This window comes from Xiphophorus couchianus, chromosome 1 (assembly GCF_001444195.1).
Source record: "Xiphophorus couchianus chromosome 1, X_couchianus-1.0, whole genome shotgun sequence".
Classification (NCBI taxonomy): Eukaryota; Metazoa; Chordata; class Actinopteri; order Cyprinodontiformes; family Poeciliidae; genus Xiphophorus; species Xiphophorus couchianus.
Genome location: NC_040228.1, coordinates 12905671 through 12931864, shown reverse-complemented (window position 1 = coordinate 12931864; position 26194 = coordinate 12905671). Strand labels below are relative to the sequence as shown.

The following is a 26194-nucleotide window of genomic DNA, read 5'->3' as shown; positions in this document are numbered from 1 at the left end:
GGAATTTAATTATTGACATAAATTAACTTTTGATAGCATAATAATTCCAACGTATTACGGTGCAAATGTAGGTGACTCATCTTTACCTTTGGTTGACCTTTGAACATATTATTCTGTCAAGCTGTTGGTTTGTCTGAGTTTTTGTCTGTTGGTAGTTCTGGTTTGCCTTGTAGGTGTTTCTTTGTGTGTGATTGTGAGTCCAGTGCTGGCCGCCTTGTCGGGCTTGCGTGTGCATCAGTGTGTCCGTGCGTGTGTCTCGTCCCGGGGGAGCTGGGCTTCCTCTGCTCTGTTATTTCAGCGGAACTGGCGGAGGCCGGGAGGAAATTGCACTCCCCTCCTCCGGCTCGTAAAGACCTCCTTCAATCAAGGGCTCCTCTTGGCAAAGTGGAATTAAACTCACTGCAAACACACAATCATAACACGTCAGACACGTTTTTTTTTTCTTTCTTGCTCCTGAACTTTCAGTCTATCGCAACATATTTTTCGTCATGAGCGTTTGCTATAATCAGTGAAATTACAGATGATTGCTGATGTTTTAGAGTTTTGCAAAAAAAAAAAATAAATAAAAAATTATATCCGCTGATTATTTTTTCACATTTGGTCATGTTACAATCTCGGACTTCATGCTTCCTTTTATTGGTATTTGGGAGTTGGATGAATCTACAGAGAATCTGTTCACAGGACAGGTTTTCGGTGTGCATTCCACTAATTTGGGCTTTTAAGAAGAGTAGGAGGAAAGTAATTGATGAAAGGAAACCATGAAGATGCAACAAAGACTTAGAAGAAGGTGTTCAGATAAGACAAAAACGTAACCTTCTGGACCATATATGTTTAAAAGGCTGTGTGTGGTAGAAATCACCCTGAACAAGTGGTGAAACATGGTGGTGGCAGCATCATACTGTGGGGAGCTAGTGGGTGGTTGCTAATTTCAGAAAACCTGTTAAGAGGCAGAAGTTTCCCTTCCAGTATGGCAATGACCCTAAACCTACAGTCAAGTTTATAATAGAAAGGCTAAAGGAAATGGTCTAATTAAAGTCCATACTTTGTGAATTTACAATCTAAGGCAAGACTTGACGCAGATAGATCTGATATGAAAAAGTTTGAAAACTCTTTGCAAGGCACCCTGCGTGATGGAGTTAGCTATGGAGAGAGTCCATCTGTTTTGTGAATCTTTTGTTTTGTTTTTGTTGTTGATCCAGCGGTGCCATGGTAACAGCAGCACATTAGTATTTACTCACTGTTGAACCATAGTGTTACCAACTATAAATATATACGTTCGTGTGTGTCTCGATTGGACAAATCAGTCCTCTGCTTCACACAGTTTAGGTGCAACGTGTTTGAGACTTCCTGCGTATAAATTATTAACACACAATTGTAAAAAAAAAAAAAAAAGGGTTAGCCGTTAGCGTCATTATGCGTCCTTCTCCATGCTAGAAGATGCTGTCTCTATTTGCATGCTCTGTGTGACACCGTGCGAGTGCACTGATGTGATTGATGCAAGTGTGAGCGTTTGGGTGTGCACTCTGCTAAAATATGGCTCAAATATGCTAGAGCATCTGTCTATTAGCCTAATGTGGTTTATCGCGATGACGCCCATGGCGGTGTCTGTTGAAAAGCCGCCTCCCCAACATCTGTGTGTGGTGTGTGGAGAAATATGTGCTAGCCTCTTTCGGCATGTGATTTCCACTGATAGTTTTGGCTGCTTTCTGCCACCGCAGATGTACACCAGCAGGCCTGTTATGTCAATCTTCCACATTTCGCACATTAATCAGTACATTCAGAAACTCACTTAAGTATGGGAGGATAACAGGCTGCGACTAGATTGAGAATTTTCCATAATTTCAGTTACTTCATTTGGTGAAGTTTTGGTCTTCTTCCATAAAGCCGTAGCTAAGGTTATCTGCTGGTTCTCTGAAGATCAGACAGCGTATCTGTGTAATTATCTTGCCTTTATGAGCTAATTTCTAAATTGCTGAACTTTAATGAAGACCTTTCTACTTGACGAGATCAACTTGAACACTTTTCATCCTTTATCAAGCGGCGCCTCTCTTGGCTCGCCCTTCCCTGGTTAGCTAAGGGGGAAAGGAATGGTACAGTGGTTACCTGTCTGAAGCCTTCCTCTGGCAAACTCAGTGAGGCACACACACACACACACACACACACACCCACAAACACACCGATAGAATAAGGGAGGAAAGAAACAAGAGGGAAGGGGGAGAGCAAGAGGCGCGCTTGCACGCCTGACTGCACCGGCACTGACCTCCCAGCGCCGAGCCGCCAGCCTCGCATCCACCTCGCCGCCCCTCGCCCTCCCCTCCCTCGAACCAACCCCCCTCCTCCCCCCCCTCCCCCCCGCCTTGTGCCGCTCCACTGGGCTGCAACTGCCCGCTCGGCTCAGCGCGTGGGGGCTGAGTGTGCAGGAGAGCACGCATGTTTGTGTGTCTGCATGTGCATGTGCGCGCCCATCGTTGTGTGTGCGAGGCGTGGGTCTTGGTCGCATGCCTGCTTGCCCTACAGTGCTTTCTCACTTTTTTTTCCCCTTCTCACACATGGCCTTCACCAACCAAGTGTTGCCCATAGTCTGTTTGTTCATCACACACGCTGTTATCCATTTTTACCTAATGAAGCGTTGGTACGTAATCACATGGTTGACTAATTGTTGCGTTTATGAAGTAGCACCTTTTCTTTTTTTGCAGTATGAGAGACCAAAATGCATCACACACTTAGAATATCTATACTTTAAGCTTGAATTTCATACCACCACCTGTGTGTGTCTGCCTTTCATTTATGTGAGGTTTAAACATACACTGCCTTAGATAAAAAGCTGGCTAACATCACCTTTGTTGCGTTTCAGATTGGAGGGATCACATTACGTTACATTGTTCAAAAAGTCGATAGATATTTAGTTTTATTTCTTTGGAACAAACTGCAACAGGCTGATAGACAGACATTAAACCCATAAGTCAATGCTGAAGTGTCTCTGTAGGAAACAGCAGATGGTTGATGGATCATATTACAATAATAAAAGAAGTTTGAACTGATCAACAGTAGATATAAAATGCTGATTAGTGTAAGTTAAAAAGATGCGCTTTTGGGAAATTACGTAAAAGGGAAATGCCAATATAAAAACAATATTATTTCAAGTAAGCTTCCTTTGCTTTCGGTAAGTTTAAGTTTGAAAGTCTTTCACAAGCAACGCAGAGAGACACAGAACCAATAATAGTGCTTGCGCACACTCACACGTCAGGGTAATTAAGAGTGCACAATTAACCTAATACCCGGAAAGAACCCATGCATGCACTGGAAGAACATGCAAACTGTGATCAAAAAAACCCTGGCTGGGATTTACATCACAAGACCTTTTTTTACAAGGTAACATAGCTAACAACTGCACCCCGACCAGTTTCAGATCCAATTGATTGACATTTAAATCTATTAAAAACACAAAGAACGTGATTTGTTTCTCAGGTACAGAAGCAAACAGGACTTACTGGCCACCAGTAGCTCAGAACCATGAAGCTTCTGTTTGCATTTTTTCACCAGTTGTTTGTCAAGTATGTGTTATTCACATATGATTTGACTATAACCAAAGAGGCGGATTTAAAGCTTTTCTGTGGCCTGTATGTATAGTGTGCTGTTCTCTTTGTCTTCCATTGTCTCTGGCTGGTCACCAGAAGAGTTACCCAGTTCAGCTTAGTTCCTTGATGCTTCTCTTATTACTGTTATTCTGATTTTTCCTTTTTATTTTCTAATATTACTTATTTTCTCTGACATTATGCTCACCTTGAATAAAATAGATGTCTTGATTGAGTTACTGGGAAAATCTGTTTACTGTGAACCTTGTTAATACTCAAATCAAACCATTACTTCATCTGATTATTCACAGTAGCAAGGTTACAGCAGGTCATGTTTGCCTGCCGACTGCTCTCATGTTGTCCAAACGCTCACAAATATGAATCAAAATCCCGTTTTTCATACGTTAGCTCGTGAAAATGTCTTGTCCATACGTTTTATTTAGTGATAAAGACGTGGGGGGAATTTGGCCAAAGAAGAGTTGGAGTTTTAGATATTGGAGGATTTTTACTCACGGCAAAGTAATAGTTTGTTTTGGCCCTGTTTCAAAGCTCTTAGGTTATCGCTGTAATGACCGCCTCAACTCCCTCTCCCACCATCCTCACGCTCCCTCCCTTCCTCCCTCCCTCCATCTCCATCCCTCATTCACCCCCTCCCTTCCCCCCGACCCCCAGTGCTCGCGCCAAGTCGGCCCGCCATCCTGCCTCCACACACACACACACACACACACACACACACACACACACACACACACACACACACACACACACACACAGGCTGCGAGGTAACGGCAGACAGGCGCGTGACTCATTAGGCATTCGTCCCCCAGGGAGATTGCTGGGGGGGCGCGTGTGAGGCTGGGAGAGAGCGGCGCAGCTGCAGGAATGTCACGGGCAGCTACTGCTGAGTGCGTGTGTGTGTGTGTGTGTGTGTGCTTGCTCACGCTAGCTGGAGCCAGCGGCAGGCTACTGCACCTTTCAGGAAATAACGCAAGGGGAAAGAGAGGGAGAAAAAAAAAAGTAGCACACTCATTAGTTCACTTTTCCACCAAGAGCTCATTTAAAAGTCTGAAGAAAATTTTGAGAGAAAGCTTATGATGTCTCTCGTTGAACAGAAAAACGCCCTCGCTGGCCTGGCTTCTGTTGACGTCTTTCTCTATCTGAAAAGCATTTTTGTTGGAGTTAAAACGTACTCCTGCTGCAAAACCACGCGTTAGTAACATCGCCACGACAGAAATGTTGTGCATTTCTGCTTAGAGAATAATATTCCTGTAGGTATAGAATAACGAAGAACTTAAAAATTAAACCTTTTACCTTATTTTAATGTTCTGTGACCTTTTGTTCCACATCTTGACTAAACTCTACAATGAGTGATTTAAAAAAAAACACACACACACAACGTACTGCTTTGTAACAACCATCTTTCCTAGTTGTTACTTCAAAGTAGAGCCAAAAATGATTTCAAAACATTAATACACAAAATAATCCCCACCTGTTGTTGCAATATTTGGCATCTGAAATAAAGTTTATGTGCATCTGCATCAGCTAACTTCGTTATGTCTTAAAAAATAAGTTGATTTCATATTCCTACACAAACATTACCACTTCTGTCTTAAGTTTTCTATCTGTGCTGCAAGAGTAATAATTTTTATTGCTGAGTCTTTGTCCGTTAGTACTATTATACTCCTCCCACCCCCACAAAACTGAATCCGTACATTTACAAACATTTAAGCTGTGGTTGAACCTGCTTAGTTAGTAAAACTGATCATTGATATCAGGATGCTTAGTTATTAGAAATGCACTGATCGGATTTTGTGACCGGTTTCAGTCTCTGTTTTTGCTTTTTAAGCTCTTACTTGCACATATCTTCTTTTTTTAACAGATTACCATTTCCTATTGAGAACTAAAATATTGACCTGTATAAGAATAAGTGTCTATTAAAAATCCTTCCTGCTGCAAGCGGTCTACTCATTTAAGAGTCTGTTTCAGATTGACTGTGAGAGTTGCTGCCATAGCAGCGTTATTGTCTTCAGTAGCAACACCTACTGTGTGGGAGGAGAACTGCAGCAGCAGTGTGGCACATTATACCTCTATGTAGGTTGAATACAGTGATTTTTTTTCCATTTATAAATACATATTTTTAACACTGCACTGTGGCCAATTGTTTCAGTACTTGAGAGAATGTTGTTGTGGAATCCTACTATTCGCCGGGGCCATCTTACAGAAACAGATTTTCTTTGGTCAGTAATAATTCTCATTCAGAATAATAGAATAGTGTCTTCCATCCTCATCAATTTTATCGTATCCAGTTGCTTTCTGTTGAACCAAAATGTACTGAGTCATGGTTCAGGAGTGAATTGCAGCCCGTCTGTTGTTCGTTGCTCATGTTTGTTTCTGGGTGGGAATGCCACAGACCATTGAGCACCTTAAGAGAGAGCTGACAACAAAACAGGATTTGATACAATAAATTATTATTATTATGCACCTCGGCCTGTCACAATAAACAATAAATCAATTAACTGCATGAGAAATTGAAAGAAACTCAATCCTTTTTATTTGCTTGATTTATCATTTTCTCTTTTCTCTTTCTTTTTACCAAAACTGAATGGTAAAAGTCTTCAGTTTGGTACTTTGGTTTCAACTCTCCCTTTGTTTGAATGATAATTTTGTTTACAGAGACTTCATAAATGATTTTATTTGTTGTTTCTGTTGTTTTCTTTCTTTCTTTTTCGATATTTCAAATGTCTTCCAGTTCCAGTGTTTAAATGTTAATTAGAATTTAAAGTTTGATTCTTCAGAATGTGATCTTGGATTATTATCCCTTTATTACCACTACATTACTTGAAAATGGTCTCAAAACAACAATATTATCGTTTATCGCAATAAATTCTTGGACAATTCATCGTCCAGCAAAATTTGTTATCATGACCGGCCTATTTGTCTATTTGTGTGCTTTTAATTTGTCGGCTCACATCGCCCACATTTTCTGCAGGCATGCGTCATGAGGGAGAGATCGAAGCATTTAAACAACATAATCTTAATACTTTCTTTTTGCTAGTAAAACACAGTATCATCTTCAAATCTGCTAATTTAAATGTCAAAAGATCACATGTTCACATCACATTACAGAACTTATAAGAAAAATGAAATTTGTTTTCCTGTCATAATGATTTAACTTAGGGACTGACTCACTTGTAAGCAGCATATCGCTATAGCTAGCATGCTATCGCCTATTTGTGTTCAAGGTTTTCAGTGTGCAACGAAAGGCTCACATTTCAGAGTTAAAACATCAGACGCATGGATTCTTGTAAAAATCCTTTTGAATCTGTAAATTGTAAAGTAAGATGATTCATTCTGAAGTCATAAATTGTAAAGTAAGTAAGATGATTAATTCATATAGGAGATGACGCATTCAGACCATTCTTAAATGTAGAATGGTCTACATTTCAGGGTCATGTTAAAAATGCTTTTATTCATGTTTCTGGGATGCCATCGTGCTGCACTATGACATGTTTATTTAGGCCAATCTGAGAGTCCAGCACTTACATATTTAACCCTTTATGATCTAAATTTAAAATCTCCGCCTTGATATTTTTTGCTTATTTTAATTGTCTTTTTGTAACAACTGGAACTTTCAATTTCTAGCAAGTTATTTTTGCACTTTACCGTCTATTAGAAGTGCGCCCTTCAGATTAATTTCACTCCCTGCTACGGCAGGGGTGAAACTACCCTAATAACCCGATATTTGCTGGAAAGCGCCAGAAACAGTTGGAATTATTCAGATGACGCAAAGTGTGGCAGAATTACAGTACTGCATATTTTGCTGGATGTCCGACTATCTGTTTAGGACTTACAGGGTTAAGGAGCCGTGGTGGAGACAGTGAAAATTTACTTAAATGGTTAGATCTGGTGTGTTTGTGGTCACTTCATACACAGATTAGTACAGAATACTTATGAATTCTGAGCTAAAAATCAGATTGGCTGATTAATATAGAGTGGATATCTTCATATCTTCAGAGTAGGTTGTAAATTGTAACAAGCCCATGTGGCTAATTGTTTAAAATGCTTTAGTTGGTTTAAATATTGTTTTATAATTGTCCCGTATTGCATATTGTTTTCATTCTGCCCCGATGAGGCTGTTTGGATCCATGTTATCAGTGTGTCTACATGCATGTACCTCTGTATGGATGTTTTCTCTCTTTTTCTTTTTGGCATCTAAATGTGAAGCCCAGATATATTTCTTGGCTGCTTGACTGTGAGACTGAAAGCGTGGGAGGCGATATTCATAGAGGTGCTTTTAGTGGGACTTTTATGAGAGACTTTTTTCCATGGCTGAAAGGAGGTTGACCACACACACAGCAAGGTTGCTCGGGCTCAGCAAGCACCCCCGTGTGTTTGTGCGTGCACATGCTCGGCGCTCTTCCTTCAAGCACGCCTGCGTGGGCCGCCAGGGGTGTGTTCTGCTTCATGTTTTGTTTCGGAGAGCCCTCCTCCGTGCTACGGAAGTGTTGCCGGAAGCAGTGGGAGCTCACCCCCGGTTCTGCGTCAGTGCCACTAAAGAAAGGATTGGGGCTTTCCGGGAGGAGGGAGGAAGGGATGGGGGCTGTCAGCCTGGGTATGTCACGGCCATGTGGGTGGTTGTCTCTGCACGCACACACACACACACGCGCGCGCACACACACACACACACACACACTCAGGCGCAGTCACGACTACGCTTAGAATAGCTATTTTTGTATGCACTGCATCTCATGCTTGCTCCAAGTAAAGCCCCTCTGCTTTGGAGGGGAATTTGAAGGAACCTGAACAGCTGTGAGAAAGCGTTTACCCACTTTTACATCTGCGGATGTGGAGTTTAAAGTTCACATGTGTACTTGAGTGCTTTTTCCTGACAATGTGAAGAAATTTGGTCATGACCAGAGGTGCTCATTTGCTCGGAAGTGATGTTCTGTCCCTGTTTAACTCTTCTGTTGTCCTGTTTGGGCTCCCGGACTAAATTTCTATGCCCTGCCACTGCTAGGAAGGACCTGTGGTGTCAGAAAGTAAAACCAGTATCCTTAGACTCTGGAGTCTAACTTGTATAAACCCACCAGCAGTAATATACTGCAGTAAAATAAAAGAAAGGCAAAAAAAAATAAAAAAATCTCTTTCCTGGCAAGGCAGAAGAAGGAAAGCAATGTGCAGAACCCTGTGGCCTGCACATCCTAAGGGATGTTTTCATCTTTCTCTGCTCCCCCAACTTGTTTTAATGTCTGCCATTTGAGATACTCCAGAGGGGCTGCACCTGTTTGCCTTTTGGCTAGGAGCCCCCCCATATCCCTCCTCTTGCCCCCGCCTGCCACTCAAGCTACCGCTCCTCCTGGGATGGATGGATGGAGCGAGGAAGGAGTGGAGGAGTGTGGGGTTGCGTGTGGTGGAAGGGATAGCTGGAGGGCTTGAAGGCGTCCGGGAGCGAGAGCAGAGATGTAGGCACAGAGAGTGAAAGAGAATATAGTTTCCAATCCAAGTCCAGTCTCCCACACTGGACAAGGCGCTCCTACTTCGGAGTGCTCTCTCTTTAATGTTCGACCCTCCACATTCTCCTTTATTTCTGTACTTTTTCTCATCTGCTCTCTCCTCCTGTACAAACCCACATCTGCTCGCCTTCTCTCCTGTGTTAGCTTGTCCTTTCAGCCTATTGTTCCTTTGCTCTTCTCCAATTTCTGACTCATTCTTCTTTACTCCCAGCATCTCCCACTCCTCTCAGCTAAGTTTTTCTCTTTGCTCCCCTTCCTGTCCCTGTTCGCCTTTTCCTCCCCGATGGCACCGCGGTAATCTGCAGTGACCTCTTTAGGTCACATTAAAGGTCACCCAGCTTTACTCTCGTGCTCCCCTAGGGCCACACTCGACTAAATCTCTTTTCTCTAATTCTGGCAGCTATAATCAAAATGCTCTGTGTACAAAACCCTGACTATTTGATTTAAAGTGTAAAACTCTGCTGCCTTAATGTGAGCTGATTCAGAGAATGCACATGTTCTTTTGTTTTAAATAATGTCACTTACATACATCAGTGTTCACTTACAAATTCAGACAAGAGGAGAAGGAAGAAAATACTGACATATTACAATACAGGTAAATAAATACAAATAGTCTAATTTACCTATTTTTATTTATAGCTTTCTCAAATAATATTGTTCAATTCGAAGATTTCGTAGGATTTATTAAACCGAATGACACTGTACTTTTGTGATTCTGTGTAATACACAGATTTTTTTTGTGTGTGGGCAAAATGAAACTGTCTGCAATGGGACATTTTGTACTGACCATTTATCAACTGGTACGCGCCTGAAGTACGTTTCGTACCCACTTTGGCAACCGATAATTTAACGTAATTTTAAATGATCTACTCATGGTGGACTTTTAACACATGGTGTTCTGTTTGGAAATTAAGTTTGGTTGGTCCAGTAAATAAAAACCGAAGAGTTCTTTTGGTTTGATATGAGATTGTAATCTGTCATAGAAGAGCCGACTGACTCAAATGAAGATCTGAACCAAAAAAACAATAAAAATACGGTGCAATGTAAAATCCCAACAAACGAAGTTAGCATTAGATTAAATTATACTCAAAATATGAGGATTTTCAGTATTATATAGCTCCATGAAGCACCATAAATATGTAACTCCAAGAGAGAAATGAACTGATTACATTTAAAAACATCATACCACATTGCTGTACTAATTTAAAACAGCATAAATACAGACGGCTATCCGCGTTTAATATGTGCAGAACATATAAAACCAAAAAAATCTTTCTCAAATATTAATTTATACATTTCTTTTTTTTTTTCTCCGAAGAGTTTTTGCGGCGCTAGTGGCTCGTATTTTTTCGGGTGAGGAGAGGGGGGAAGACATGCAGTAAAGGTCGTCGGGACCGGGAGTCGAACCCGCGACGTCCGTGTCGAGGACTAAGGCCTCCAAACGTGGGGCGTGTTAACCCCCTGCGCCACCACAGCACACCCAATTTATATTATATATATTTCTTATAAGTTTCTTAGGTTTCATATATTGTAAAATGATCACTGTTTTTCAAATAATTGTCGTGAAATTTGTCAGTATTTTATTTTTTGTGGACAAAATGGAGCCATCTGCCATTGGCCATGGGAGCTTTTGTACCAACTGCGTGTCAATTGATAATGGCCTAAAGAACGTTTTGTACCCTCCATGACAGCCTGATCCAATCATCATCCGCTATTAGGAAATTAGGTTTGTTGAGCCAATAAATGAGATCTGCCAACAGGAGGATGCAGAGAGTTATTTTGGTTTGATCAGAAGACGTAAGCTGTCATTTTTTTTTAAATAAAAGTTGCCCTAACTGGGAATGGGGAAACGGGATGAAAAATAAAACCTTATATAACAGTTCGCAATTAGATTAAATTATACTTAAGATTGGAGCGTTCTTTCCTGTTATTAGTGTCCAGAACTTTGTAAACAAAAAGTAGCTCTAAGAGAAATAAGCTGATATGTAATGGGTAAAACTCATAAGTATCAGCTGGAGGAAGAAGAGTTGAAATGACAACATATTGATCCAGAGCCTCTAAGTTGACAAATATATTTACTGCTCATTTAATTACTGTTGAGCAGAATAACTATGTATGACTATTAATAAACATTTTAGATTTTTTTTCATTTTATATCGTATATAAAGTGAAGCTGATGAAAGAAGCTGTCCGCATTTTAAGAAAACCATTAATTATCATCACAATAAAATATTGGTGACCTAATTTTTGCTTGTGTATTTTAAAACAACACTCATTTGTAGTTTCTGTTTAATAAATATACATGAAACATGTTTCCTAAGTGTTTCTGAGTTGTCTGGATTTACTTGCTAAACTTTCTCCTGGTGTGTGATTTGCAGAACCGCGGGCGCTTGGCAGAGAAACGCACCATCCCTCTTCCACCCAACCGGGTGCCCAAGAAGGAACTGGCTTCAATTTTCAGCAGTGACGACAGCGAAGGCAGCGAGCGGGCCAGCGGGGATCATGCCCACATCAAGCAGGAGGAGGATTTGCATTACAGTATCATGAGAAAAAGGTAAGGCACCTCTAAGTTGTAACGACAATACCGTCTGTGAACAGGTTCTTCTTCTTGACATGAAAAAAAGCAGCTGTGCTTCTGAAAAGTCTTCAGTTTCTGGAGCTTTGGTTCTGTCCATCTTTGTTTGTTTATTTTATAAAATGAATATGAAGTAAATTCCATTCGTCACTTTCTAAAATGGTTTTGTTCTTTTTCCTGTGAGCAGAAATATTGTGTCTCATAGAGGAATGGCCCTGTTAGGATGTTTTTGTCCCCTACACTGATCTGAGTAATTTAGCAAATATTCAGTCTCTCTGTCTGATAAAACACACTATCAGTATTACATGATTTGTATTTGAAATATGTGGCTTTTAACACATTGAACACTGATGTTGTCAGCATAGCTGTTAGTTTTTCCTAAAAAATGAAAACTGTTTTGTTCTTATCATAGTATCTACAGGAAGCCCAGGATAGGTTGTACCAACATATCCAAAAACTACAAAGATTATTTTTTACAATGCCACATCTGGAACCTGCATAACTTAATCTTTTTTTTCTGTATCCGAATAGGTACAGCTACAATTTTCAATAAACTTCGTTATTATCCAAAGGGGTTTGTTAGACTGGATAACTTCAGTTAGCGTTTCTACTCTCTGTTTTGATATGAGTCAGCGATAATTTGTTGATAACATGTTTCAGTGCAGTTTCAGTTGGGGGTGTTGAGATAAAACTTTCACAAAGACAGCTCTGCTTCATAAACTCAACACTTTGCTTTGTACATCATAAAATGCATTGCTAGTGCCATGAGCTGCAGCAGCCAATACTATCACTCGGTGTCATTGAAAGGGGCAAAACAGTCTTGGATTGTTCAGGAAAACCCAAATTTGTTTTTATCAAACCTTGCCATTCGGTTTTGCAAGGTGTGCACACAAAGCTAGGCTGAGATTTTTAAAAACTACTCACAACGTGGTGGCTTGGCTTGCTAGACTGAGAGGGACTAATCTTTCAAACAATCCTTGATCAGCACCATTTGCTGAACACTTGGGTACAATTGGCACATCTTTCAGACAGAGAGGGAGCCATGCCTCAACAACACATGCTAAATTTGGGCTTGGACCAGCTAATGAAAGCTTGAAGCTGTTTATATGTTAATGCTGCTGCTTTTTTATATCTTGTATATTTCTTGGCTGAGTTTCTGTCTGCTTCATCTTAAGCTGCGTGTTGATGGGGAGCAACTTGATTGGAGGATGTTGATTAGAACGAAGCTCTTAGTATGGCTTACCTTTATGTTTGGTGTTGTACTATGATCTGTTTTACATGGCTTAATGACGGGTAATTTTAGTTTGATTTTGTAATTAATTCGTACCTGTGATAGAGTTCATCTCTACCCCCTGAAACTCTGCGCCACTCAGCAGAGGAAGTACAAAGACCTGAAATGATGTTCAAACTCACACAATCTTCCAAAACTCATGAGGTTGTAGATTTCTTTTTAATTTGTCTCGATTTCCGGTTTCATCATTACCATGTGGATTTTCTGCTCACATTGCATCCATGTAAGAGTTTTTTTGGTATGAGATGTATTTGGCCGATATGAAGCTGAATCCATTCATTGATGAACTCAGAAAATCCCCATCTGCATCACAAACAGCTCGTCTGCAACCTCGTTAAACGGGGGATGTTTTTTTTTGTCTTGAGGCTTGCGTGTGACGCAGCGGACAGCACAGCTACTGTGAAGCTTTAAATGGATCCACTAACCTCGTTTAAGAGGGCCTCCCCTCCCCCTGACACTTGTGCCGCTGGCGTGTTAAGATGATAATGAATTTAAAGAACACTTATGACTAATATATCAGGTTTTTACCCTTTTGAAAGGCGGCGGACACGCTGGAGCCGTAGCTCCGGTCTGTCGTTGGCATCTGTCTGGGCCAGGCTTTATCCCTCCGACGTGGGTCTGGACAAACAGGATAATGGGATGTCCAATCATGAAAATGTGATTTCCATTGACCGCAGCTTCGTAAGTGAGTCGTAGAAGGGTCTTAACAAATTGGATTTGGTCAATGGATGTGAAAAATACAGGGCCTCTGTGTACATGTGTCAGTGTATCTGTGCTGTCTCTCCCTCACATCATCGGGGCTGACGGGAGGTCTGTCACACCCACTCAGCTGTATCAACTTGTCTACTATTACTGTACTCTAATACATACATCAAATATGTCATGGCAATTTTCTGTTCCTGACTGAGAAACGGATCTTTTGTGCTGCTCCAGCGCTCTCCCTCTGCTCTTGTTTTTAATAAAGTTAGAGTGAGCGCTAACTTGCAGTTTTGACTTTTCTGGTTAATTAGCATAATGAGGCTTTTAGATCAGTCAGAAATGTGTTTTGAAAAAAGTTCTGTCATTCTGTTCTCCTTTCACAGATTATTTACAGGTTTAATCGATTTCCTATTTTTTATTTTTTAGATTTGGTTCACTTGTTCTTGAATAAATTTGTTTCATTTTCTTCAGCGATCTAAACCACCAGATAATTAAATCAAGAAATTTGGCAAGGTTATAAATTTTGTCAAATTGCAACCAGAAACTCTGGGAGTATTTTATTGGGATTTCATGTGAGAGACCAATATTTTCCGTCACAATAATGTCTCTCTATCATAGATCAGGGAATCTACCAACTACTTGTTGTGCTATTTACCAATCTGACTTTTATGGAAGGGTGGCAAGAAGAAAGCCATATGAAGTTTTGTTTCCAACTTGCCACAGTATGTGCCAGAAGAGACCAAAAACTAAGACAGAGATCCATGGTGGTAGCAGCATCATGCTTTTTTTTCTTCTTGTCAGAAACAGGAAATATGGTCAGAGTCTATTTGGAGATGATAAAAAACACTTTGAGGTTAAAAAACACTTCAGACTGGGATAGAGATTCACTTTCCACCAGAAAATAACCATAAGCATAGAACAGGAGCCTCAGTAAATGGTTTAGATCAAAGCATGCTCATTAATTGTGTGGTCCAGTCAAAGTCCAGATTTCCAACCAAAAATCTGACAAGATTCAAAAATTGATGTTCAGAGATGCTCTATGACTTGCAGCTCTTGTAGCTGTTTTATGTGAAACCAGGTCCATCAACCCTTTAGAGCTCAGTATAAATATATGGCATTCTTTTCAGATTTTTATTGAAAATAAAAAATTTAGACTGTGTGAGATTGTCCTTCAAGATTACATTCGCAATAAACTCAGTTGAGGTTGTAATGAGACGGGTTTGAAACGGGTCAGGTTGTATGAATACTTTTTCAAGGGTTTACAGACAGGACCTCCGCAAGGTAGAAGGAGGGAGGTGTCACTTCTGAGAACATCGTAGCTGAGGAGAACTTTCTTTGGTTTGGTTTCGGTGCTGAAGGCGGTTTTTGCATTTTTTCTTCATGGTATCACAAATTAATATCAACTATAAGATCTGGATCAGAAGGTTCTGGAGTGGAATGGCTGTAGTCAAACAATGCTTTGACCTTTTGGTTCACAGCATTAAAGTACGTTACAGTTTTTAGAGACACTTCACTTCTTCTTCCTCTTATCAAAATTACTATGGCAACTGTCACAATGAAACACGGTTGTGGGTTGAATATGATGGTTGTAGAGTGGACGGTCTGAAGTTCTTGGTCTCTTACTCTAGAGCCGAGGACAGCCATTTTTACAGTTTGTTTCAGTCTGGGTGATTATCTGGCAGCTGCTGATGATGCCTTCCTTCCAGGATCTAAAAACTAGATAAAAACCCTCCCAAACATCCTGGTATTTCTGATTGGTAGACATGAACATGTTGTTGTTTCAGTCTCCATCACAAACATTACATAAATTTTACATGGGAAGAGTTACCTTAATGATAATGCATAGGTTTGGAAGGTTTTATTGGTGTCACATGGCGACTAAATTCTTGCCTCATTCCTGTCGGAGAATATGACTATCTCAGCTTCTCTGCACAAAATCAGATCTTTTCCTGGAGAAGCATCGACTCCTACTCCTCTAAAAGAAAAGAAAATTAAGAGAAATAAACGGATAGCGTACTTTCTGTGCGTGACGGGTTTGACATTTTGTCCTCCGGATTTATCGAACAGCCGTGTCATTACCTTATGCCAGTCAGGGGTCACGAACAGCGTGATATTACTGGAAATGGCTCTTCCCCCGAAGCGCTAATTAGAGAGCTCGGAGGTTTTATAGCTTTTTAGCTGAGCTTTCCACTTTGAAACTTGTTGGCCTTGTTTGCATGCGTTTGCCATGGAAACACAGTCAATAGATCTTAGCTGCTTATCGGGTGTCGGCTAACAGCAAAACATTCATTATTTCGGCATGGAACTGTATAATTTTAGACATATTTGCTGAAAAATAATGTTTGCATTGTCACTGGAGCCTGAAACTGGGAGTTTATCTTCTTTAGCTGTGAAGTAAACAGAGGTTATCATTCAAAATGTCCTCTTCACATTATACTAAATCAGGTAAAGCTGGAGTTTTGTGGAAGCATGAAGGATCAAATGTTGCTTGAAACATGAATATCTCTCAATATTATTAAAAACATATTAAAAAGGCAGCTTGTAAAATGTATATCATTCCAGAAATCAGAGTGTGAGGAACTTCGGTGCAGCATTGCGATATATTCCGTTTCAATGTATTTTTATTTTTTTTTCTGCTCTTGGCTGCTTTATCGACCTCATGTCAGCCTGTACAGCAGAGGAACAACTGGGAGAAGTGTAGCTAGGCTACTCTTACTTATTTATGTATCTATTTCTGTATTTATTTATTACCGTGCCTGCTCACAGTTGAATCCCGCTTGATTCGATGGCGAGGAGCGTGACTTGTGTGAACAAATTAACCAACGGGAACCAGCCGAACTATCAAAAATAAATCAACAAATGAATGTAACTACCGAAAAGAAACAGAATGCGTCCCGCTTTAGACACTTTGTTGTGTTTCAGCTGAGAAGTTAGCCTCTCTGTGCTCTGCTTGGTGAATATTGCATCTCGACTGGCTGTATTCGAGTGTTGCTGCTGGGCCACCTGCACCGGTTGGAGCAGCCTGCACACTCCGGCTGTTGTCTCCGGCAAACCTGTAAGCACCAGATGTTATGCAGCACTCACAACCCCGCTCCTCTGTCTCCTTCGCTTCCCTTTCTCCTCGCACACCCTCACATCCCTGCTGTCTGACTGTCAGCGCCTTCCCGGCGTTGGTGTGAGACATGGCGTCAGGGTGCCGGGCTGCCAGCTTCTGCCAGCTCACACTGTGACCTCCAGCTCTGCTGCCTCAGCTTCATGTGCCAATGCCACAGTGGGGCACTACTGTGCATTTATACTGAGCTGACTCCCAATGTGAGTGGAAGAGGCTTTTTATGTTGCTTGGGCTGGTTTAAATTGCAGCATGTACTTTAGGGAAGTACACGCTGAGGAAAGCACATCCATTTATAAGGAAAGAAGGATTTGCTTTAACGTTGCCCTGTTTTCTCCCCAATTCTCTTTTGCAACGGCGTTCGCTCACTTTAAATGTCTTTAATGTCCATAAACCGACCAGTCTCACTTGTTATGAAAACGGAATGAATTTCAATTGTAACATCAAAGAGCTTTGTGAAAGTTAGATATGTTTTCTACAAAAGTCAAGTTGATTATTGACCAAAAAATGATCAAGTGTGAAAACAAAGATAAAGCAGACAAGAGAAGCAGGACGTAACATCAGCCAAAAATGTTGACGTGATCTGAAAGCAGGGAAATGACTGAGGAGTTGGTGAAGCAGAAAAATGGAGCCAAAGTTCTCATTACTTGTCGCTTAGAAAAATGATCCGAGCTCATCAAATATTCCAAGGGAGAGCTTTCGACGTGGATGTAGTACCAGTTTTGTTTTGATAAATTTGCTAAATTTGTCATCAATCCAAAATGAAACAGTATTTTTCCTCGCAGCATTTTCAAAGATATAATGATCATAAAGTGTATTGATGCTGGAATCAGCAATGTTGTCCCTATTGGACTTCCCAGAGGCAAAGATAAAGAGTTCATTTTTAAGAGTGTCCTTTCCATGTCCTCTAAAATGTCTGTCCAGATGTACTGACATTTTTTTCAGTTTCTACTGAGTTTGAAGACATTAAACTCCAAGAAAGTAGTTGTTGATTCATTTGATGCATATTAATGAGAAAGATTTGCAAACAATGCAGAAATTTATCAAAAGGTTTTTTGGGTTTTTTTTTGCGACATTTGTGTTGCATTATGTTCATTACATTGAAAGCTTAAAGAATATTAGCTTTTTTATTGCTCTTATGTGTAAATGTAGCACTTAATACATATTTTGACCATGAAGTTGGTGTTCAGACTTGTGATTTGACCTTTTATTAACTGGAGCTTGGTGTGGCATAGTGTTAGCACTGCTGTCCAAGGCCTGAGGTTTAGGTGGCCTTTGCCTGTTCTCCAAGTGCATGGTTGTTTTCTCTCTGGGTACTCCAGCTTCCTTCCGTAGTTCAAAACCAGGCAAGTTCAGCACCAAAGGGCTTTTAATTGCCCTTAGGGGTGAGTTTGTCTCTGTGTTGCCCTGTGTTATACTAGCAAACTATTCAAGATGAGCTCCACCCCCCGTGGAGTATCTATATAAGTCAAACTGTTATATACCAGCACAGATTTCAAAGGTTTTAGGATGACAGATCAAATCATCCTGGATTTTGCTATGATCAGTGATGTTGAACACCAGTTAAATCCAGAACAGATTTTTGAGTTCATCCCTCTGTCTCTGGGGTCAGCGGGTCTGCTCTGTGTGCGCCGATGAAGGGTCTGTATTGACCAGTTTAGGGATGAGGGGAGGATGAGATGATTGTCTACAGCATGCGCCCAGGTGATAAGGAGGCGGCTCATGTCCTACTTAGCCACCGGGTCCAATAGCCTCCACATAACCCCGTCTATCCTCTCCGCGGCCCCCGTCCTTCCCAGTTTACCGTGGCCTCAGAAGCTCCTTAGGGAGCGCTGACTCAGGTGGCTGGGTTTTAAACCGCATCCCCAGCCCCCTCTCCATCTTCCATGAGTTGAGTATGACCTTGTCACCACCCACAGGAATGGTGGAGGGAGAGCAGAGGTGGGTGGGGATAGGGCTAAGCCCTCATTAGCCCAAGCTGAGGCGGGACAGCTCAAGAGAAGTGCACTAATTACCTAACTAACAATGTCCTTGGCGTTCATGGCTTAGAGGAGCCACTTCGCCATGGGATAATAACCCCGTCACCTCTCTGAGAAGTTCAGGATGGCATTATCATGATCACTTTAAATGATGGACAGAGGGTGGTGTTATAAAGCAGCTAACTGACTGATTGACTTGGCTGCAGTTTCTTAGGCTGGTGCATCGTAGTGTTTGTGGAGGTTGTATTTTGTTGCTGGACTCCCTGGATAATACGTTATTGTACAACTTTTGACAAACCTTCTTTGTTTCTCGTTTTCTTTTGGAAGAAAATCACGGGGCTCTCAGACACAGACAGCTACCAATTTTAGCAAGCTACACCCTAAAAATGAAGTCTGTAATTAGTCGAAAAAGTCTGAAGTCAAAGTCCAATCAAGCGTCTTCCTGCCTAGCAACCAAAGGGGGCTGTTTTGTCTGGGGCTGTTTTCTGAGTCACTGGCTCTCTGTGACTGAGAGGTGACTGGTGAGGCCAGCGTGACGCCCTCAGTACTACCCTTCAGCTTTACTGTTAGTGTGTGGAAAACAGCCTGGCGACCAAAAGCCTGACATTACAGCGGGAGCCTGTAATCATGGGACTGTAAAAAAAACCAAATCCAGCAGCCGCAAACAGTGTGGCCTCGTCACGGTGGTGGCAGCTAAGAACCATTCACCGCTTCTTCCCCGTTAAACTGTTCTTACCAAAACCTACTTCAAAGAGGATTTCGATAGGGAGACCATTCAAGGATTTAAATGAGATTTTTGTTTTGAATCAATGGATGCTGCTGATATGTGAAGTTTAAATCCAGCACAACGTTTATTAACTGAAAAAACAAAATGTAACAATGCAGTCTAATATTTAGGAGCACATTGCTTTGCAAAAGCATTGATGCCCATTGAAATGTTCCTAAGTTGATTTTCTTTAAACCACGAATGTCAAGGTTTTGTCTGGATCTTTAGAGACAGATCAACACAGTAGTGCAGTTGTTAACTGGAAGGAAAATAATGTGTTGTTTTCAAATATTTTGTGTCCCCCAAAATCAGTACTTTGTAGCACCACCTTTCACAACAATTATGGCTTCAGGCACATCTCTGCCAGCTTTGTACATCTTAAGACTGTTTCTTTTCACCATTCCTCTTGACAGAAAAGCTCAACTTCAGGAACATTGCATGGAGATCACTTGAGAACGTTAGAGTTGCACAATATTTATTGAATCACGGTCATGATAAGTGTGCAAAACATTACCAATATATTGTAATTGACGTCTCAGATGGGATATTTGGTAGGATTGTTCAAATGTTATGTGTAAATAACATACTTTGCCCTTTGGATGGGCTCTAACTGCCACTAATGCTAACATTTGATTGTAGCACCATCTTTAGTAGCTGAGATGCTAAAACTCACAGATAAAGCTAGACAGTTTTCAGGAAACTGGGGATAATTGATATTTTCAATGCGGGTATGATTAATAGTATCAAAATGTAAACTCTTAGTTGAAATCATGGACCTCTGGTAAACATCAAGTTTCAAGTTTAGCCTCGTATTGCCAATTAAATTGCATTTATTATGGGATGAAAAAATTACACGCAGATGGTGACTTTTAAAAACATTTTGTTTTATTTTGGGTGTCAGAGTAAAAGAGGGTGAACACAAAAGGATAATGCATATTTAAAAATCTTGTGAAAACTTTACAAATCATTTCCTTTGACATCAATAAATTAGATTTAGAATTATGCAATATCGTGATGTTGGACTGTCACATAAAACCACATGGAACAAGTTGAAGTTTGTTGTTGCATCATAAAAAATGTGAAAAGGTTTGAAGGGTATGAACAGTTGTTAATGGCACTGACCATATCAGTAAATTATATTTAAACCTTAAACCAGGATTTATTCAGCTTCCATAGAGATTGTTTGCCACAACACTAACAACTCATATTCCGGCGCTGCCATACGCCCCTCAAGCGCTAAGCACCTATTTCCTATGATTATTCCATTTTAATGCAATCAGGATGGTAATCAGACTGCAAATGAAACACCTCCATGTCACAGTTGTGTGAGAAGGAGTTTAGAAAAACGGCAAATAGAAAATTTGGAAGGACAAAGCTCAATCAAATGGAGGTCTGACCTGCAAACTGTTCTACTAATCCTACTTCTGGTGTTGAAGGACACAACATGGTGCTTTTGGACTCCTTTGCTTATGAGGAACCTCATGTTAAGGTTGAAGTAAAACCTTAAGCTAAGATTGTGTTGTTTTTTGTGCTAAACATTACTTACTACTAAATATAACAGTAAAGGCTATGGGTTTGACACTGTCATTTGATGGAATATATAAATATTAAGACAACTTTTCACAGTATGTAGTTACCATATTTCTGAGAAGCGGCCATCAGTAACTACGGTTTAAAAAGAGCCCTGTTAAGGTTTTAAGCTGCTAAACTACTTATGAGTTGTGAATATGTTCATTAATACATCTTAGTGCGTAAGATGAGCAGGGATGAGAGCTGAAAGTGCTGGATACGGTAGTCTGTCAGAGTGTATTACAGACCTCAGAGCTAAGAGGCGGCCGACAGGACGGCCACCTGTAGCAGCTGAGTCTGTGTTTAGTTGAGCGCCGCTCTATCTGAGTCGAGGATTTCTCTGGTTAAATCTGGTCGAATGAACGTGTTTTTTTTTTTTGTTTGTTTTTCTAAGTTTGTAGCTTCTTTCTCAGTGCGCTGTCCCTTCCTGTGTGTGTTTGTTCCAGTCGGGACGGTGACCTCTCTACAATTATCTCCAACCTGCACCACACCAGACAGCACGGTATGCCCGAGGAGCAGTCAGCCTCTGACCACAGCACCAGTACTCGACACACAGGTAGGAAACCCACAATCTTCCTTCTCTCCTGTTTCTTTCCTCTTCTATAGTCACCTCTCTCCCTTTGCATTTAGCTTGATGATACATGCCACCTTTTATAACTCCTGTTGCACATGTACATGCTTCATTTTCTGTAATTAACGCTGATTTGTTCAGCTGAGGGAACTGACGATAATCTTATTACTCCTTCCTAAAGGTCGCTCTTAAGTTGATCGCCTAATGTTCTTCCCAGATTCTCTGCCGCACCCCAGGATTTCATGTTAAACCCCCTGTTTTAAATTACTTCAGAATAAATAGCTTTGTTTGATTTTAATCTGGTTTCATGTGAGCCCAGCTACCATGGTGTGCATGTATTAGGCTAATAGCCTTTCTTGCAGCTTACTCATAGGACACAGACTGCATTTAATTACAGCTATTTGTCAGGTGAACCGCTTGAGGTTATTCATTTGTCACTGTGTCTCGAACGGAGCTCACCACCGTGTCAGGTGTCACTGTCGCATTTTGACTAGTATTACAAAACTCAATGGTAAGGATTGTGTTTTGTATTTAGGGCTGAAACGATTAACCTGATCAATCGTGATGAATCGATTATTAAATCATTCCTCAACTAATTTAGTAATCGATTGATCGCTGACAGACTCAAAAAGAGGCAATCTGCTGAAAAAAAAAACATACTTGGAGCAGTTAAGAGAAAATTGTGTGTTTAATTTAAAAACATCTTTGTCTGTAGATGTGTTTTAGCCAAAACTCTTCAAGTGGTATAGATTTAGCTTCAGCTGGTTCAAATTTACTAATAATTTTTTTTCTTTTTAAAAAAAAAAGACATTTATCTGCATCTTTTAATGTATGTCTAATGTCATATAAAATTATTAAGTGGTTTAACAAAAAATCTGTAGAATGTGCCATGTTTTTTATCTGATTAATTGTCAGAATGATTAATGGAATAACCAATTACTAAAATAATTTTTACTAGTTGTATGTTTTAGTGTTTGAGCTCCAGTAAATATTGCTTCAAAGTTACATCTGTAAACATTTAATAAAACATATGCCCGATGTTTTTACAACACTATATATTTAAATATCAGAGAACAGAAATGTTATCCCAGCCAATCTGTCCCTGGGTGAAAAAGTAATAATTCCCGTTGGTAAACCATGAATTAATTCTGAAAACAATAGTTATTTTTTTAGAAAAACAGGATTCATTTCAGCGGTCACAACCTGGCCTGCTCCGTGTCCGACCCGTAGAGTCAATAAACCACTTAAATAGAACGAGTCTGACAACATAAAGTAGGGAAATGCATAAAAAAATACCAAAAAACATGTCATTATCTATTCCAACAAAGTTTAGATCAATCAATCAATTCTGGTGCCATTATGGAGCCAATACATTTCCTTTAAGTCTATCCGTAGTTCGACCCTCTCCATGGTGACCCCACTAGCTACAGGCTCAGTAAGTGGCGTAATCACCCCGACCTGACACCTCTCCCTGTGCGCTCTCCTCCTCTGTCTGCTGGATTAATTGACCATACGGTGCCTGTGATATCAGGTGGAGCTGTTAGAGGGAGGAGGCTATCAGACTGTGGCACAACCAGCTTATGCAGAGTCTTAGACCCCCGTTTGGGACAGATTTCTCCCCTCCTCCCAAAAATCTGTCTTAATCAGCTAATGGAGATTTTTAAACCCTGAAACAGATTTTTTGTTCTTTCTATTGAAGGAGGAAAAAAGTAGGTTGAGGTAAACCTGGGGTGATGATGGGGGGACGGTGTTAGCGCAGCACGCCCTATGACAAGACCCTAAAATCTGCCTGTTTGAGCATTAAAGGGAGATTTAACAGGCAGGCTAAGCAGCTCGATTTGTGTCTGTAAACAAGTCCAATCCGATCAGCCACTGGCTCTAATTCTGTCTGCCAGTAAAATTAGACGCAAATTTTTCTAAAACACGACCAACACGTAGCCATAAAGACATGCCTACGCACCGTCAACACAAGCTGCAGCCAAACACAGATGGCTGAGACGTGTATGAAGTACAAGCGAAAGATGAGACATTAAAACCAGCTTCCTGCTATCAAATTGTGTGCACCCAGTCCATCCCAGTGTTTGACATTCTCTACCTGAAGTGTTAGCAAGCGAACTGTGAAGGACAGGTCAAAAGTCCGCAGCAGTGAGAGAGGATACCGATGGAAGAAACGTTTGGAAATCAAGAGAAAAAGAAAGCTGATGAGTGAGGCGGTGGTTCATGAGGAGGGAGAGCTCTAACGATGGTGGAGAAAGGTTCAGTGTGTGTGTGTGTGTCAGAGGTCAGGAGCAAAGGGAAGCAGGCTTGCCGGGTTGTCTCTGAGCCGGAGTGGGTCATTAATTAAATCTGAGGGACAGACAGGAGGGCTGCCTCCCTCCTTCTCTTCCACGCTCCATCGTCCGCTCTCTCCCTCCACAGCCACTGGCTATTCAGACAGAAGTGGGAAAGAGGTGGAGGAGCGGAGGGAGGGAGGGGAGGCGGTGGAGGGAACAGGGCGCCGACGTTGAGAGTCTGGCTGCCTGTGGAGACTGTAAACTGTGGCTCTGCGGTCAGACCAGAGACTCAAACAGGCAGATAAGGTGTTTTCGGGCCGCCATTCGCTCTCTCTCCCTCGCTTGCACGCTCAGGCTCCCAGATGCAGTTACACCCTGTCGGCGTGTGCGTGTAGGGGTGTGCGTGTGTGTGTGTGTGTGTGTGGGGATGGGGATTGCAGCAGTTTGGGGCACATTTTTATGTGTGTGTTAGTGCATGCGTACCTTTCCCTGCACGGTTTTTAGGTGTTAGCTCGCGTGTGAATCTGCAGCTTGTCGTGTTCATCACAGACTTACTTAATTGTAAGTGGGGATTGCTTTTAAAGTTCTCCCAGTAAGTTATTGTTTGTACAGCATAGAAAGGAACTTTTTCATCAAAGCAGACATGCTAGGATCAGCGGTGATGTTTAACTTGCTCTTACTAAGACACACAGGAAACGGGTTTATAAAGATTAAACTGCTTAACAGAGGTGTTAGTGCACTTCTATATCAAAAAGCTCTTTACTGCAAAAAGGTAAAAACAGTTCTTAAAAACAGTTCTTACAGATAATTTATTTAAAGATGATATAAATACAAAGTTGTGAAATTAACTCTTCATTTAGAAGAGCTAAATAATTTCTGCCACATTCTTGGTTCAAGGTACTTTAAAAACTTCATGTCACTATAATGGCGAGTGAGTTTTATGAGTTTTATGTACGTATGTATGCAGCTTCCATGAACAAAAGGGACAGAAAAATGCTATTATGATTAAACTAAGAATGAAATCGATAAACTATTATCAGATATTCAGTTGTTTTTGTCGTTTAGCATGTTTTCAAGGCAAACACGTCTAAGTAATAATTCTTTATTTAATCAGGTAAACCCCGTTGAGATCTAGATCTCATTTTCAAGAGGGACCTGAAGTGATGCAAGTTTTTAAAAGTAGGCAGGTATATTTGTATAGGATGTTTTAACTGTTCCGATATAAACACATAAATTCACTTGAAAGCAATATATTGGTAATGCTTTCATAAAATATCTATTCCCTTATGCCTGAAAGCTTCTGTTTAATCAAAGAAAAACACCTGAGCTTAACGCAAAGCAAATAGAAATGTGTTTCAGTTGTTGGTACAAAATAAACCAGGGCATCCAAATGTAGCCGCCATATTGGTTTCATTAGTGCTATGTTGCATGTTTGATGTTCACCATGTGCAGATGAAGTTGAATGTGTGGCAATTAAAGACGCACCAATCAGATTTTTTTCTCACTTGCGCCCCGTTTAGTTTTTCTTAACAAACCCAGCCGCAAAACGCAATTTTGATCATGCAATTTTTTTCACTAAGGGTTGTAAAACGTAAAGAGAGAAATACCAGAGTGCCTCAAGTTATTTGACAGCGCTACTAGCTTTAAATACAGCAAAACATGCAAGAATCACAAAGACATCTCCGCTCATACATAAAATCTTTATTGCATTTTTACTACACTCTTAAAAAGAGCTGGAAAGTACATTCTGCTGATTGATGGACATGTTGAATTGAGTAACAAGTTTATTATCATACAGATCATACAGGAAGACTGACATTATTACCCAACAGACTGTAAAATAATTTAAGTGCATGCAAATAAGACTGTTTACATTGAGAACACCAGCTTAAAGACATACTAAAAATAATAAACAAAAACAAATAGGGCACAAACAGATTTATGGCAGCATAGCAACAGAAACCTATTAATGTGGTCTTAATGTGGTCTTCTCAAAAGTCATGAGTGATTTTAGTGACAAACAGCGCATGTGCTTCATTTTCAACCTAAGAAGAACTTAAAATTAAAAACTAATCTGAAAGCTTTAAAATGCATATTGATTTAGGATTGTGGGGAGATAAAGCACATTATTTGATCATGTGAATATTCAGAATCTCATGCTCTGCCAAATTAAATTAAAAACATGATTGAATCATGTTGTTTATTGTGACATTTAATATTGTTGTTCTGGTTGCTGAAAACCCCGGCTGCTCTTTTCCTGTCGTTTTTTCTATA

At 40.6% G+C, this 26194-nt stretch overlaps 1 protein-coding gene across 3 annotated transcripts in view; it reads left to right on the top strand.

Moving 5' to 3' along the window:
* The window catches only part of samd11 (sterile alpha motif domain containing 11), a 64609-nt gene that overhangs the window by 6284 nt on the left and 32131 nt on the right, over positions 1-26194 (top strand). For all 3 annotated transcript variants that reach the window (XM_028039593.1, XM_028039520.1, XM_028039668.1), the window contains exons 3-4: positions 11467-11642; positions 21523-21632. In XM_028039593.1, coding sequence (XP_027895394.1) covers positions 11467-11642; positions 21523-21632 — 286 coding nt within the window. The remainder of the gene's footprint in view (positions 1-11466; positions 11643-21522; positions 21633-26194) is intronic.